The following is a 17306-nucleotide window of genomic DNA, read 5'->3' on the forward strand; positions in this document are numbered from 1 at the left end:
ATCTGATCTACATCCTGGACAACTTGAGTCCTCTTGCCGTCCTGGTAGAACTTAAATCCCGCAAAGTGCTAAACACAGATGTAAGAAAAAGACATTTCTACAACCTATGTGCCCTACAGTAAATTACACGAGTATATTGAAACTCTACATGAAACTAGTTAGAGCTGAGCGCCATGTTCAGATTTCATGAATTCTGAAAATTCTAGTCTAGGTGACCTCTGGGACCATTGGGATAGGTTGAAGTTTATGCCCATCTGTAACGGAACCGACTCCAGACTGCGCTTGGGTACTTCCGTTAGACTACCGCTTCCCCGTCCGAACCCCGACCACAGACACCACAGCAGACCATACGAGACTAGAGAACACCAGTCTTGAAATAAATCAGGAAATAGACTAGTTTATTTTAACACAGATACAAGATATATACACTGAAGGGAACAATCCCCCCTCCCTGCATAATGACACATACTGAATGCAGGGTCCGGGGAGAGCGGATATAGTGAATGCGGGGTCCGGGGATAGCGAATATAGTGAATGCAGGGTCCGGGGAGACCAGTTATAGTGAATGCGGGGTCCGGGGAGAGCGAATATAGTGAATGCAGTGGCTGGGGAGACCGGATATAGTGAATGCAGGGTCCGGGGAGAGCGAATATAGTGAATGCAGTGGCTGGGGAGACCGGATATAGTGAATGCAGGGTCCTGCAAGACCAGATATAGTGAATTCAGGGTCCTGGGAGGGCAGATATAGTGAATGCAGGTTCCTGGGAGAGCAGATATAGTGAATGCGGGGTCCGGGGAGATCAGATATAGTGAATGCGGGGTCCGGGGAGATCAGATATAGTGAATGCGGGGTCCGGGGAGAGCGGATATAGTGAATGCGGGGTCCGGGGAGATCAGATATAGTGAATGCGGGGTCCGGGGAGACCGGATATAGTGAATGCAGGGTCCGGGGAGAGCGGATATAGTGAATGCAGTGTCCGGGGAGACCAGATATAGTGAATGCAGGGTCCGGGGAGAGCAGATATAGTGAATGCAGGGTCCGGGGAGAGCGGATATAGTGAATCTGGGGTCTGGGGAGAGCAGATATAGTGAATGCGGGGTCCGGGGAGAGCGGATATAGTGAATGCGGGGTCCGGGGAGAGCACATATAGTGAATGCGGGGTCCGGGGAGAGCCGATATAGTGAATGCAGGGTCCGGGGAGAGCGGATATAGTGAATGCGGGGTCCGGGAGAGCGGATATAGTGAATGCAGGGCCCGGGGAGAGCAGATATAGTGAATGCAGGGTCCGGGGAGAGCAGATATAGTGAATGCAGGGCCCGGGGAGAGCAGATATAGTGAATGCAGGGTCCGGGGAGAGCAAATATAGTGAATGCGGGGTCCAGGGAGACCGGATATAGTGAATGCAGGGTCCGGGGAGAGCGGATATAGTGAATGCAGGGTCCGGGGAGACCGGATATAGTGAATGCAGGGTCCGGGGAGAGCGGATATAGTGAATGCAGTGTCCGGGGAGACCAGATATAGTGAATGCAGGGTCCGGGGAGAGCAGATATAGTGAATGCAGGGTCCGGGGAGAGCGGATATAGTGAATCTGGGGTCTGGGGAGAGCAGATATAGTGAATGCGGGGTCAGGGGAGAGCGGATATAGTGAATGCGGGGTCCGGGGAGAGCCGATATAGTGAATGCAGGGTCCGGGGAGAGCGGATATAGTGAATGCGGGGTCCGGGAGAGCGGATATAGTGAATGCAGGGCCCGGGGAGAGCAGATATAGTGAATGCAGGGTCCGGGGAGAGCAGATATAGTGAATGCAGGGCCCGGGGAGAGCAGATATAGTGAATGCAGGGTCCGGGGAGAGCAGATATAGTGAATGTGGTGTCCGGGGAGAGCAAATATAGTGAATGCGGGGTCCAGGGAGACCGGATATAGTGAATGCAGGGTCCGGGGAGAGCGGATATAGTGAATGCAGGGTCCGAGGAGAGCGGATATAGTGAATGCGGGGTCCGGGGAGAGCGGATATAGTGAATGCGGGGTCCGGGGAGAGCGGATATAGTGAATGCGGGGTCCGGGGAGAGCGGATATAGTGAATGCGGGGTCCGGGGAGACCAGATATAGTGAATGCAGGGTCTGGGGAGAGTAGATATAGTGAGTGCAGGGTCCGGGGAGAGCGGTTATAGTGAATGCGGGGTCCTGGGAGAGTAGATATAGTGAATGCAGGGTCCGGGGAGACCAGATATAGTGAATGCAGGGTCCGGTGAGAGCGGATATAGTGAATGCGGTGTCCGGGGAGACCAGATATAGTGAATGCGGGGTCTGGGGAGAGCGGATATAGTGAGTGCGGGGTCCGGGGAGAGCGGATATAGTGAATGCAGGGTCTGGGGAGAACAGATATAGTGAATGCAGGGTCTGGGGAGACCAGATATAGTGAATGCGGTGTTTGGGTAGACCAGTTATAATGAATGTAGGGTCCGGGGAGAGCGGATATAGTGAGTGCAGGGTCTGGGGTTTAGGAACACTTTAGCTTTTTCTACTACAAAGTCCACGGTTTGCTATATGCAAGGACTTCTGCTTCAGCTTTACAGAAAGGAGTTCACTGTCCTCATCCTGCTCATACTTACTGTTTTTGGAGTATCCCACTCAATTCTCGCACCCCTTTCCAAGTTCTCCAGAAATAAAAACAACAATCCCTAAACTGGTCATTGAGGAAAAGCATGGCTGAGATCTTGTTCCTGGCTGCGAGGCAATACACTGGGGAAGTGTCACGTTTCACATGACTGTCATATGCCTTTAAGTGTTTCTATATTTTGTCTCTGCTCCTCCCTTTCCTCTGGTTTAGTTAATGCTGTATAGATAGCTCCACCCCCTTTCCCAGATGTGCATTGCAGCTCTAGCCTCATGTCATGAAGCAGGACACATTATGATCTTTTGATCTATCGAATGTTCATTGTTGTAAGATTCTCTCAGTTTATGGAGTAAACTTCACAAGATCTACAAGGTGTCTTATCGATCGAGTCACTGCCTGTGGTATCCAACTGAGGTTGAAGTTATCGCTATCTCATCACAACTGTAAGTTACAGAGATCACACTATCAATGCTTAGATTGGAGAAACAGAACAGGAAGACCCTGGGCAAATTTCCAGTGATTGTTTCAGGAGTAAGCACTACAGTATAAAATATGAAAACATCATTTTAATTTATACAAACAAAAATATTTTTTTCCAGAAATACCTGACATTGGAAAAGCACCCTCCTTTCTTCTCAAGCGCCTTAGTCAAAGATATTCAGGATCTGGGAAGAGAAGCTGTGATTGGACTCTGGGAATGTCTCTATACACTACAGAAAGATCATCCTAATTTATTGACTGTTATGGAAGAGATTAGCCAGACAGGTAACAGGACTATTGTTTTTAATCAAAATTGTCATAATATATTGTATTCATTGATACAAATCATTCTTATGTTTTAGTAAAATATACACTCATTTTATTAGGTCCACCTGTTCAATTGCATGGGAACACAAATTGATAATCAGCCAATCACATGGCAGCAACTTAATGCATTTAGGCGTCTATACGTGGTGAAGACAACTTGCCGAAGTTCAAACTGAGCGTCAGAATGGGGAAGAAAGGGGATTTAAGAGACTTTGAACGTGTCATGGTTGGTGGTGCCAAAGAGCGGCAGTTGTGTGGATGAAAATGCCTTGTTGATGTCAGAGGAGAATGGGCAAACTGGTTGCTTTGACATTCAGATGGTAGGGTCAGAATTTGGCGTAATCGACATAAAAGCATGGATTCATTCTGCCTTGTATCAATGGTTCAGGCTGGTGGTGGTGTCATGTTGTGGTGGATCCATCTTGCCTTGTATCAATGGTTCAGGCTGGTGGTGGTGGTGTCATGGTGTGGTGGATCCATCCTGCCTTGTATCAATGGTTCAGGATGGTGGTGGTGTCATGGTGTGGTGGATCCATCCTGCCTTGTATCAATGGTTCAGGCTGGTGGTGGTGGTGTCATGGTGTGGTGGATCCATCCTTCCTTGTATCAATGGTTCAGGCTGGCAGTGGTGGTGTCATGGTGTGGTGGATCCATACTGCCTTGTATCAATGGTTCAGGCTGGTGGTGGTGGTGATGGTGTCATGGTGTGGTGGATCCATCCTGCCTTGTATCAATGGTTCAGGCTGGCAGTGGTGGTGTCATGGTGTGGTGGATCCATACTGCCTTGTATCAATGGTTCAGGATGGTGGTGGTGGTGATGGTGTCATGGTGTGGTGGATCCATCCTGCCTTGTATCAGTGGTTCAGGCTGGTGGTGTCATGGTGTGGTGGATCCATCCTGCCTTGTATCAACGGTTCAGGCTGGTGGTGGTGTCATGGTGTGGTGGATCCATCCTGCCTTGTATCAATGGTTCAGGCTGGTGGTGGTGGTGTCATGGTGTGTTGGATCCATCCTGCCTTGTATCAATGGTTCAGGCTGGTGGTGGTGGTGTCATGGTGTGTTGGATCCATCCTGCCTTGTATCAATGGTTCAGGCTGGTGGTGGTGGTGTCATGGCGTGGGGGAGATTTTCTTGCCACTAGCAAGATGTACCTAATAAAGTGACCAGTGACTGTAAATGTGCTCTCCGCTTTCATTACTTTCCTTCTGTGTTCCTCTTTTTTGTTCCCTTTTCCTGCATATAAATCACTAGAAAAGCAGTATACTGTATTTATTAACACAAACATTTTCTACTATTTTCTCCAACGATAAGCACATTTAGAAGTTACTGATCCATCTGGAAATTAGGGGTCTATTTATAAAAACTTCACTCATCTGTCACGAATATTCACCATATTTTGCCGAATACATTTATTTCCTATAGTCATCAGCTCCATATAATGGCTATAATGTGATATTTTCCTGATGGAGGTATTTCATGAAAATACTGCATTATGGCCAGTAGATGGAGCTGACAATCATAGAAAATAAACATAATGGGCAAGATACAAAATTATTTTGTGAAAGCTGAATGAATGCTTGAGATATTTGCATAGTATATATATTTTTATAAACAGACCTCTTACTGTTACATTATACAGAAACAACCTCTACATTTTTTAGCAGTTTTAGAAAATTGTAACTGACTGGAAACTGAAGATGTCATCGTTACTAGCATTAGAATTACATATGGTCATTATATGTCAGAACAGTCAGATCACAGGCATATGGCTCCTGAGTAAACTGCATATGGAGAACTTTACTGTGACTTGTGGTGATGAACAGCTTGTCCCCTCCCTCCTAGATTGTAAGCTCCAAAGAGCGGGGCCCTCAATCCCCTCATGTTTTGCAATGTATTGGTATTGTTCTGTCACATGTTCTGTCCCTCTTTGTAATGTACAGCGTTGAGCGAACTATCGGCGCTTTATAAATACTGTATAATAATAATGCCTAGGTCAGGAAATATAGCTGATGAGAGTTTCTTCTGCCTATAGCAGCCCCCCGTTCCTATAAGGAAAGTAGGCCTCCTGGTAGTTGTGTGCCCCCAGATCTTAAAAATAATGCTATAGTTCCTGGCCAGATGGCACTGGGACTAAGCAAATGAGACAATGAAGGGTACCCATAGCCTCATGGCTGGTAGTGGAATCCTGGAACAGTTGAACGTTAGGGCAGGTAGCAGGCAAACATATTCCAGTAAATGGTTCCAAGATCAGGGCAGGGAGTGGGCAAAGGTAATCCAGTAAATGGTCAAAAGCAGGTCAAAGCAGATAGCGGGCAAGAATAATCCGGTAGACAGTTCCGAGGTCAGGGCAGGTAGTGGGCAAGAGTAATTCAGCAGACAGTTCTGAGGCCAGGGCAGGTAGTGGGCAAGAGTAATCCAGTAGACAGTTCTGAGGTCAGGGCAGGTAGTGGGCTTGAGTTATCCAGTAGACAGTTCTGAGGTCAGGGCAGTTAGTGGGCAAGAGTTATCCAGTAAACAGTTCCGAAGTAAAGGCAGGTAGTGGGCAAGAGTAATCCAGTAGACAGTTCTGAGGTCAGGGCAGGTAGTGGGCAAGAGTTATCCAGTAAACAGTTCCGAGGTAAAGGCAGGTAGTGGGCCACAGTAATCCAATAGACAGTTCTGAGGTCAGGGCAGGTAGTGGGCAGGAGTAATCCAGTAGACAGTTCTGAGGTCAGGGCAGGTAGTGGGCAAGAGTAATCCAGTAGACAGTTCCAAGGTCAGGACAGGTAGTGGGCAAGAGTAATCCAGTAGACAGTTCTGAGGTCAGGGCAGGTAGTGGGCAAGAGTTATCCAGTAAACAGTTCCGAGGTAAAGGCAGGTAGTGGGCCACAGTAATCCAGTAGACAGTTCTGAGGTCAGGGCAGGTAGTGGGCAGGAGTAATCCAGTAGACAGTTCTGAGGTCAGGGCAGGTAGTGGGCAAGAGTAATCCAGTAGACAGTTCCAAGGTCAGGACAGGTAGCGGGCAAGAGTAATCCAGTAGACAGTTCTGAGGTCAGGGAAGGTAGTGGGCAAGAGTAATCAAGTAGACAGTTCTGAGGTCAGGGCAGGTAGTGGGCAAGAGTAATTCAGTAGACAGTTTCGGAGGTCAGAGCAGTTAGTGGGCAATAGTAATCCAGTAGACAGTTCTGAGGTCAGGGAAAGTAGTGGGCAAGAGTAATCCAGTAGACAGTTCTGAGGTCATGGCAGGTAGTGGGCAAGAGTAATCCAGTAGAGAGTTCCAAGGTCAGAGCAGATAGTGTGCAAGCATAACTCAATAAACAGTTCTGACGTCAATGCAGGTAGAGGACAGGCATAATACGAGGTCAAGCTCAGGAGGTAATCCAAAAGTGTAGTCTGAGTACAAGGCAGGGGTCAACAACGAGGTATCCAAACAACAGGTAACACAGCAGGCTGGGCAGAACAGGAAAGGAACTAGGTGGCAAACACTATCAGAAGGCCAGAGCCTTGGACTTTGTGATGCCAAGATCTGGCACCAGAAATATGCAACCAATCAGAGTAGAGCAGCCAGGGACAAGGGTGTGTAGCTGCAGCCCAATCCAGTGAAGGAGGCAGCTGGAGGGACCTGCTGCCTAAAAAATGGAATGCTCAGCATGGGCCTGCCACCTCCAGTCAATGGGCATGGAGTGGACAAGCTCTCATTGTCCTGCAACAAGGATGTAAATGTGGTTGAGAGTGGCCAAATTGTGTTGGAAGAGGTAAGAAGCAAGACACTCACTCACCCACCTAACTCTTGGTAAATGTAACATAACATTAGTTATATGCCATAGTTATTTGGACATCATTCTTACGTGTAGTTTGATGTGATAGGTCATTTTCAATCAGACTCATGATCCTATATTTCTCTCCGCAGGTGAGCATCTGGTGGAGCAGATTTTAATGGATGAATTTGGACGCTCACTAATTCCGGAGATGACAGGTAAATAAAACATGGGCAAAGATCAATCCCACACCATCACTTTTCATTGACATTTTGGAGACCATGCGGTCCCCTTTCTTGGTGGCGGTGTTGGAATTTTTGCACTCCATTTGTACCTTCTACTTCATTGAGAGCTTCTAGACCGGATCTGACAATTTATAAATGAAAGATATGGGTGTACCGGTTATACGCAGTTCCGGAGTGTATGTCTGCAGCAGGGGAGGACTGACAACTCATGGGGCCCCCAGGCAATAGGGGATCATGGGGCCCCTGTGTCCTTGCCCGAACTCAAAAAAGCCTATGAAAAAGGTACCAGGGGCATCTCATGGGGCCCCCTACTGACCCCGGGCCCTCGGGCAGTGCCCGAGTTTCCAAATGGTCAGTCCGCCCCTGGTCTGCAGTATATCAAAGCCAGAATGCTTACGTTTTTCATTTGATCTCTTAGATTGTAACCGCTAACGATCGGGGCCCTCAGATCCCTACTGTATTGTAACTGTAATGTCTGCCTTGATTTTGTAAAGCGCTGCGCAAACTGTTGGCGCGATAGAAATCATGTATAATAATATTAATAATTTCAAGCCAAAAAGCACATTGCTGTGAAATGGCTCATTAAATTCCTATCATTACAATATACGCTCACAAACCTCTTTATTAGGTCCACCTGTTCAATTGCTTGGTAACACAAATTTCTAATCAGCCAATCACATGGCAGCAACTCAATGCATTTATGCATCTAAATGTGGTGAAGACGACTTGCTGAAGCTCCAACCGAGCATCAGAATGGGGAAGAAAGGGGATTTGAGTGACTTTGAATGTGGCATGGCTGTTGGTGTCAGATGGGCTGGTCTGAGTATTTCAAAAACTGCTGATCTACTGGGATTTTCACACACAGACATCTCTAGGGTTTACAGAGAATGGTCCGAAAAAATATCCAGTGAGCGGCAGTTGTGTGGAGGAAAATGCCTTGTTGATGTCAGAGGTCAGAGAAGAATGGGCAGACTGCTTCCAGGTGATAGAAAGACATGCTATCATGTCAATATGGACCAAAATCTTTGAGGAATGCTTCCAACACCCTGTTTAACCGCCTCCCGCCCATCATATAAAGTAATGAGGGGTGCAAGGCGGTTCTCTCGTTCTGGGAGGATGTCATATGACGTCCTCCCACTCTAATTGCGCGGAGTCACGCAGTGCGGCGATCGGCGGTGCGCTGTTTCCCTCGCACACAGGATCACTGATCAACAGAAAGAGCCAAAGACGTCGCCTCGTTCATGTGATCAGCTGTGTCCAATCATGTAAATAGGGAAAAGCCGGTTATCGGCATTTCTCTCCTTACGAGCTGTCACGCTGACAGAGGAGAGGAGAGCCGGTAATCGGCATTCCTCAGAGGGGACATGTACACTGATCATCAGGACACTAATGATCAGTGTAGCCCCAGCAGTGCCACCTGTCAGTGTCCATCTGTGCCAGCTGTCAGTGCTCATCAATGTCACCTGCCAGTGCCCATCAGTGCCACATCAATGCCACATATCAGTGCATACCAGTGCACATCAATGCCACATATCAGTGCCCATCTGAGCTGCCTTTCAGTGCCACCTATCAATGCCAGTCAGCGCCACCTATCAGTGCTGCCTATCAGTGAGCATGAGTGCCACCTATTAGTGCCCGTCAGTGCTGCCTATCAGTGCCGCCTAACAGTGCCAGTCAGTGCCGCCTATCAGTGCCATATATAAGTGCTGCCTTTCAGTGCCCATCAGTGATGGCTTTCAATGTCCTTCAGTGCCACCTACCAGTGCCTCCTCATCAGTGCCCATCAGTGCAGCCTATCAGTGCCGCCTATCAGTGCCCATCAGTGCCACCTATCAGTGCCCATCAGTGCAGCCTATTAGTGCCCATCAGTGCCACCTATCAGTGCCCATCAGTGCAGCCTATCAGTGCCCATCACTGCAGCCTCATTAGCGCACATCAGTGAAGGAGAAAAATCACATATTTACAAAATGTTAATAATTTTGGTTTGTTTAGTAAAAAATAAAAAAAAACCCTGAGGTGATTAAATACCACCAAAATAAAGCTCTATCTGTCTCAAAAAAATGCTAAAAATTTCATATGGGTACAGTGTTGCATGATCGCGCAATTGTCATTCAAAGTGCAACAGCTCTGAAAGCTGAAAATTGGCCTGGGCAGGAAGGGGGTATATGTGCCCGGTAGGCGAGGGGTTAATCTATGCCATGAAGAATTAAGGCAATTTTGAAGGCAAAAGGGGGTCCAACCCGGTACTAGCAAGGTGTACCCGATAAAGGGACCGATGAGTGTATAAGCACATAAGGTGGCTCAGTGTTGTAATGGTCATATGTCCATTCAGAACATTTATTGTTTCTATTGATTCTCAGGAACCAAGATGAGGATTTACAATTTGCTGCCTGCTATACCCTGTTTGAACCAAGCCTGCCCTGCTTATCAAGCATCCAGTCCTATTTAATATGGTAGTGGTAAAATGTGCATGAGACTTAGTGATTACGGGTGCACTCTCAGTTCAAACCAATTTTGCCTGTTCGGGCGTCCATCTTTGGATTGGATTTCTTCCCACTACTCCATATGACAGATTCTTTCTTATTCCGCTGTCAATGATTGTTAGGGAAGCGGTAAGTGCCTTCTTAATTTAAGGGCTACTCCATGCAAAAAAAAAACTCTGAGGTCCTTACCCCCAAATTGTATACCAGATCCTTACCTGAATATGAAGCCTGGCTGGCCAGCAAAGTAGGGAGAATGGGCATGTGGTCCTCCCATCCTGAAGCATAGCAAACTATTTACCCTCAACATGGGAGCGTACCTTGTCTTACCTGAATATGAAGCCTGGCTGGCCAGCAAAGTAGGGAGAATGGGCATGTGGTCCTCCCATCCTGAAGCATAGCAGACTATATACCCTCAACATGGGAGCGTACCTTGTCTTACCTGAATATGAAGCCTGGCTGGCCAGCAAAGTAGGGAGAATGGGCATGTGGTCCTCCCATCCTGAAGCATAGCAGACTATATACCCTCAACATGGGAGCGTACCTTGTCTTACCTGAATATGAAGCCTGGCTGGCCAGCAAAGTAGGGAGAATGGGCATGTGGTCCTCCCATCCTGAAGCATAGCAGACTATATACCCTCAACATGGGAGCGTACCTTGTCTTACCTGAATATGATGCCTGGCTGGCCAGCAAAGTAGGGAGAATGGGCATGTGGTCCTCCCATCCTGAAGCATAGCAAACTATTTACCCTCAACATGGGAGCGTACCTTGTCTTACCTGAATATGAAGCCTGGCTGGCCAGCAAAGTAGGGAGAATGGGCATGTGGTCCTCCCATCCTGAAGCATAGCAAACTATTTACCCTCAACATGGGAGCGTACCTTGTCTTGTTCATGAGGACAAGGGTGTCTTCCCTGGTCCGGTTATGTTGGCAATCTGTTGTGCATCGCTTTGTCAAAATCTGTAAGCATTAGCAATACGGGGTCACCCAGATATTGCCCCCCCCCCCCGTGTGAATGAGTAAGGGCTACACAGTACCCCTACTCATTCACAAAAAAGAAAAAAAGGAAATAAAAACAGAGACAGTTTTTGATTTTTAAGCTTTTTTATTAAATAACTAAAGAAAATATTTGCCACAAAGTCCACCATCGTGTGGTTGAGTGATGCAAGTCCATGTCAGTCATGAGGAACAATGCCCACTGGCCTACCAGAAAAAACACTGACATGATCCTCACCCAAGAAGGACAGCTTCCGTGGATGACAGCTAAGTATAAACAAGGGGGCGGAGTATCCCAAATTATGTCATTGACCAAATATAGAGATGACCTTTTTTTTTTACTTTGCTAGTGGTTACCCAGTTGACATTTATGGCAGCCCCCATAAAGGTTTGGTATAGGTGAAGGGATTCTCCATCCGAAGAAGTCATTTACTGTCAATCTAAACAGCATTTTTTTTCCTATGTAAATGTTGGTGTTGTATACATTATACAGATGCACCACTTCAACGGCAGGTTAAGAGCATCACTGAGGCATGTTTTTACAGAAATGTACTACTTTTAATTGGTGCTCCTCCCCATTTTTTTTTTTTTTGCTTTGGTACATTTCCACAGGGCTGTGCTCAGCCCTAGATGTCATCTGTTTGACCATATCCATTGCCTATTGACCTAGAAAATGGCCATAACTGATTTTTAACATTCAATTCCCATTGACTTAAGTTGAATGTGGATGCTCACTGAAGAAGCCTTGAACCAAGGGCGGACTGACCATTCGAGCACTCGGGCACTGACCGAGGGCCCGGGGTCAGTAGGGGGCCCCATGAAATGCCCCTGGTACCTTTTTATAGGCTTTTGTTGGGTGTGGTTTGAGTGTGGGCAAATACACAGGGGCCCCATGAGTTGTCAGTCCGCCCCTGCCTTGAATCAAACCAAGGTATGTTCGCCTTATTCTTACTAGTGATGTATGATTTATGTTTAATGTAATGGAACTGACCCCAGACTGCGCTTGGGTACTTCCGTTATAATACCGCTTCCCCGTCCGAACAACGACAACAGACACCACAGCCGACCATACAAGACTAGACGTCACCAGTCTTGAAGTAAACCAGGAAGTAGACTAATTTATTTTAACACAGATACAAGATATATACATTCAAGGGAACAATCCCCCCTCCCTGCATAATGACACAGGGCGGGGCAATCTACCTTTAGTAACAAGAGACACACCAACAGACAGTCCCATCAGGAGGGAGGGCTGCTGAAGACACCCCTCCCCCGACCAAGCCAATACACATAAACACATACATCCCATAATAGTTTGTTCCCAAGCCAGGCACACAATAGAACAATGGGATGCAACCACATTAACCATTAGCCGCCCGGCCAATGGCCGTTTGGCGGCTTCAAAAGTGTCTCTGCACTCCGGGTGCACGCCATTTGGCGTGCTCCCGCACATGCGCAGTTTGCGCTAATGCAGAGCCGCGCAGCAGAGCGATCTGTCACCGGCCGTGTACCTCGGACACGGCCGATGACAGATCCGAGTACCGGCTCCGTTGCAGGTACCATGTGACCTGCTGTGACCAATCACAGCAGGTCACATGACAGTTGTATACAATGGATGGCTTCATTCATGCCATCCATTGTATGCTAGTGCCTAGCTGTGAATGGTCACAGCTAATCACATGCACATGTCATGTGATTAGCTGTGACCAAATCACAGCTAAGCACAAAAAAAAAAAAAACCTGAATGAATCGATTTCATTCAGGTAAATACTGGCTTATAGCAAAGTAATTCTTTGCTATAAGCAAATTGTGTAAAAAAAAAAATACTGATCACTTCCCCAAAGTAGTACAATGTTACTATGGTAACATTGTACTACTTTTGTCATAGTAAATCTTAAAAAAAAATAAAAAAAATGTAATAAAAAATTAAAAATAATAAAAAAAAAAATATATATATATATATTTTTTTTCATACTGTCACCAGTCAGTGTCCCTGTTCACCGCCATGCCAGTTATATGATGACACTGTACTACACTGGTGACAGTATGTAAAAAAAAAAATAGTGAAAATAATTTTTTTTATTTTTTCATTTTCCGAAAAATTATGACAAAAAAAATACAACTTCAAAAAACTCGCCATGCCTCTTATGAAGTACGTCGGACTGTCTACTCTGCAAAAAGGGGTCATTTGGGGATATCTGTACTGTCCTGACATTTGGGGGATATCTGTACTGTCCTGACATTTGGGGATATCTGTACTGTTCTGACATTTGGGGGATATCTGTACTGTCCTTACATTTGGAGGATATCTGTACTGTCCTGACATTTGGGGGATATCTGTACTGTCCTGACATTTGGGGGATATCTGTACTGTCCTGACATTTGGGGGATATCTGTACTGTCCTGACATTTGGAGGATATCTGTACTGTCCTGACATTTGGGGGATATCTGTACTGTCCTGACATTTGGGGGATATCTGTACTGTCCTGACATTTGGGGGATATCTGTACTGTCCTGACATTTGGGGGATATCTGTACTGTCCTGACATTCTTAGACCTCAAGAAATTAGATTGGCTGTCAGTACTTCAGGATTGATCAATATTCAGATCTATCCCATAGTTTGTGAACTCTATAACTTTCCTACAAACTAAATAATACATCCTAATTTGGGTTATTTTCACCAAAGACATGTAGCAGAATACATCTCGGCCTAAATTTATGAAGAACAATTATTTATTTGCAAACTTTTATAACAGAAACAAAGAAAAACGTGTTTTTTTTCAACATTTTTGGTTTGTTTGTTTTTTTGTTAATTTAGCAAAAAATAAAAACCCCAGCGGTGATTAAATACCACCAAAAGAAAGCTCTAGTTGTGTGAAGAAAATTATAAAATTTTAGTTTGGGTACAATGTTGTATGACCGCGCAATTGTCATTCAAAGTGTGAGAGCGCTGAAACGTGAAAAATGGCCTGGGCAGGAAGGTGTAAAATTGCACGGTATTGAAATGGTTAAACAATCCACAACCCCCCACCCCAATATTAAGACATCACCCTGTGCCCCTAACAGGCACAGGGTGACTTACACATAATAGGGATATGGGGAACTGAGACAGGGGTCTCCCCACCCCTCTAAAGTGAGCTGTGTTCCATGGGCCCCCCACCAAAAGTGACTCCCATCACACCCTTTAACTATTATTAAAATTGATGCTCCTCCCCAATTTTTTTTTTTTCGTTTTGGTACATTTCCCTAGGGCTGTGCTCAGCCCTGGATGTCATTTGTTTGACCATAACCATTTCCTATTGACCAAGAAAATGTCCATAACTGATTTTTAACAGTCAATTCCCATTGACTGAATGTGGATGCTCGCTGAACAAGCCTTGAACCAAACCAAGATATGTTCGCTTTATTCTTACGAGTGATGTATGATTTATACTTAAATTCATTCATGGCCGGATTGTGACAAATTTTAGTGTCAAACATTGCATTCTCCACTTTTTTTTTTAAATCCGAGTCAAAAAAATATTTCTGTTATATTCCCAGATATTCAGAAAAAGCACAAACAACATCTGATGGCGATGACTGAGATTCTAGTGGAGCACAGACCACCAGGAACTACGTTGGAACCACAAGAATTCCTGATCAATGAGCGTTACGTGAACCTGATTGTCGTCTCCACCAATCAGTTCAGGCAGCGTCCTAAGAATGAGCTAATAAAGACCGGGGTAAAACATGAGGAATGCTTGAAGGAGACAAAATCTCGACTGGAACACATTTCGCCCAACAAGCTGTTCCGATGGAGCCACCAGTCCCAATGTGTACCAAATGCAGTAATGGTGAGCGGAGTGCCAGGAATAGGGAAGACCACACTGATACAGAAGTTTGTCTATGACTGGGTGACAGAAAAACTCTACCAGAGATTTGCTTTTGTCTTCAACTTCAGATTCCGGGACCTTAATAGATTGGGAAAAGTCAGCTTGGAGGAGATGGTTCTCCGACAATATCCATATCTGGAGAGTCAGATTGGAAATATTTTACAATATCCAGAGAGACTTCTGTTTATTTTTGATGGCTTAGATGAAAGTATCCACCAGATGGATTTTAGATCAAGCGAACTGTCCAATCCCAAAATGAGAAGAGATTTTGGTGAGATTGTGGTCAGTTTGGCAAGGCAGAGTCTTCTTAAGGGTTGCTCTGTACTGATGACCAGCCGCCCAACCAGACTGGCATCCATTGATACTAGTGTTTTCCAGAGAACAACTGAGATCATGGGATTTTTTCATGTAGACAGACTGGTCTTCTTTAAAAATTTCTTTGGAGATGATGAGTTATCAGAAAAGGCTTTTCATTATGTGCAAGAGAACGACACGCTGTACACTTTCTGTTATATCCCATCATACTGCTGGATCATCTGTACAGTGTTATCAATTTGCTTCAAATCCCAACCAACAAACACCGATCAACTGATGGCATCGCTGCCTAAAACGGTAACGCAACTCTTTGTGACTTTTGTCTCCAACATTCTGGCCAATCACAGCCAGAATAAAGATGATGGTTGCACTACCCGGGAACTGCTGACATCTATTGGTTGGATGGCAGAACATGGAGTCCTATACCACATGACTGTATTTGATAAGCTTCATCTGGACTCATTCAAGGTGAAAAATGATAAACATCTCTTTTCTTCTTTCGTGATGGAATCTGGTCAGCCCCCCGATGTAGATTACACCTTCTTGCATCTCACTCTTCAGGAGTTTTTTGCTGCTTTAGTGTATTTTATGGACTATAATGCTGACAAATTACAGGAAACATTTATTGGGGCAAGATATTTCAATGATGGCCGTGCTGAGATATTTTTCTGTTTCCTCTGCGGTCTCTCAGACTCTTCTACTAGATCCATGCTAAAGTCTCACGTGGGAGAATTGTCTACCCAGGCTGCCAGACATGTCATCACCTGGATCCAGGAGAAAATTGCAGAACAGCAACCAGAGAGATCTACACAAGACAAGAGGGAACTTCTTAATGTCTTCTACTGTCTCCATGAAAGCAGGAATAAGGCTTTGGTGGAACAGTGTTTTGGTTCAAAAAAAGTTGACTTTTTTGGTGTCCCCCTCAGCCCTCTGGACTGCTCTGTGCTGTCTTTTATCCTTCAATCCTGCAGAGAGACAGAAGAAGTAAATTTAGCGTCATGTAATATTCAAAGTGAAGGATTGAAGAAACTTATTCCAGCTCTGCATACCATCAAGTGCCTGAAGTAAGTATTAACCACTTGCCACCCAGCCTATAGTGAAATGACGGCCAGGAGAACCTCTCATCCCTCCCGGAGGGCATCATATGACGTCCTTCCCAGATCGTGCTTTGTGCGTGCCCACAGGGCCGTGCTGTTGTGAGATCTGTCATCGACCATGTACCTTGGACACGGCCGATGACAGATCTGTGTACTGGCCCCATTGCCAGTACCATGTGACCTGCTGTGACCAATAACTGCAGGTCATATGACAGTTATATACAATGGATGGCTTCCTTTCATGCCATCCATTGTACACAAGTGTGTCTAGCTGTAAATAGTCACAGTGATCATATGCACAAGCTAGGCCAATCACAACCCATCTGTGTCATGTGATTAGCTGTGGCCAAATCACAGCTAATCACAACTAAAAAACCTGAATTAATCGATTTCATTCAGGTAAATGCTTGCTTATAGCAAATAAATTCTTTGCTATAAGCAATCAAATTGTGGAAAAAAATACTGCTCACTTCCCCAAAGTAGTACAATGTTACTATGGTAACATTATACTACTTTGGTCATATTGTAATATGAAAAGAAATCTTAAAAAAAGATTAAAAAAATGTACAGTAATAAAAAATTTAAACATCAGTTTTTTTTCTGTACTGTCACCAGTCAGTGTCCCTGATCACCGCCATGCCAGTTACATGATGACGCTGTACTGCACTGGTGACAGTATGTAAAAAAAATTGTGAAAATCATTTTTTTAATTTCTTCATTTTCCGAAAAATGATTACAAAAAAATTACAACTTCAAAAAACTCGCCATGCCTCTTATGAAATACGTCGGACTGTCTACTTTGCAAAAAGGGGTCATTTGGGGGATATCTGTCCTGTCCTGACATTTGGGGGATATCTGTCCTGTTCTGACATTTGGGGGATATCTGTACTGTCCTGACATTTGGGGGATATCTGTACTGTCCTGACATTTGGGGGATATCTGTACTGTTCTGACATTTGGGGGATATCTGTACCGTCCTGACATTTGGGGGATATCTGTACAGTCCTGACATTTGGGGGATATCTGTACCGTCCTGACATTTGGGGGATATCTGTACAGTCCTGACATTTGGGGGATATCTGTACCGTTCTGACATTTGGGGGATATCTGTACCGTTCTGACATTTGGGGGATATC

General features: G+C 45.3%; 1 protein-coding gene across 2 annotated transcripts in view; it reads left to right on the forward strand.

Moving 5' to 3' along the window:
- Nucleotides 1-6: 6 nt before the first annotated feature.
- LOC149428759 (NACHT, LRR and PYD domains-containing protein 3-like) overlaps nt 7-17306 on the forward strand; it is a 66960-nt gene continuing 49660 nt past the window's right edge. The window contains exons 1-4 of one of the 2 annotated variants that reach the window (XM_089667037.1): nt 7-80; nt 3218-3383; nt 7316-7381; nt 14427-16137. In XM_089667037.1, coding sequence (XP_089523163.1) covers nt 3362-3383; nt 7316-7381; nt 14427-16137 — 1799 coding nt within the window. In that variant the 5' untranslated portion in view covers nt 7-80; nt 3218-3361. Of the gene's footprint in view, nt 81-3217; nt 3384-7315; nt 7382-14426; nt 16138-17306 lie in introns of those variants that run through there. The other variant, XM_089667036.1, reaches the window with a different exon arrangement.

This window comes from Staurois parvus, unplaced genomic scaffold (assembly GCF_062004578.1).
Source record: "Staurois parvus isolate SC_StPar_1 unplaced genomic scaffold, SC_StPar_1.0 ptg002980l, whole genome shotgun sequence".
Lineage (NCBI taxonomy): Eukaryota > Metazoa > Chordata > Amphibia > Anura > Ranidae > Staurois > Staurois parvus.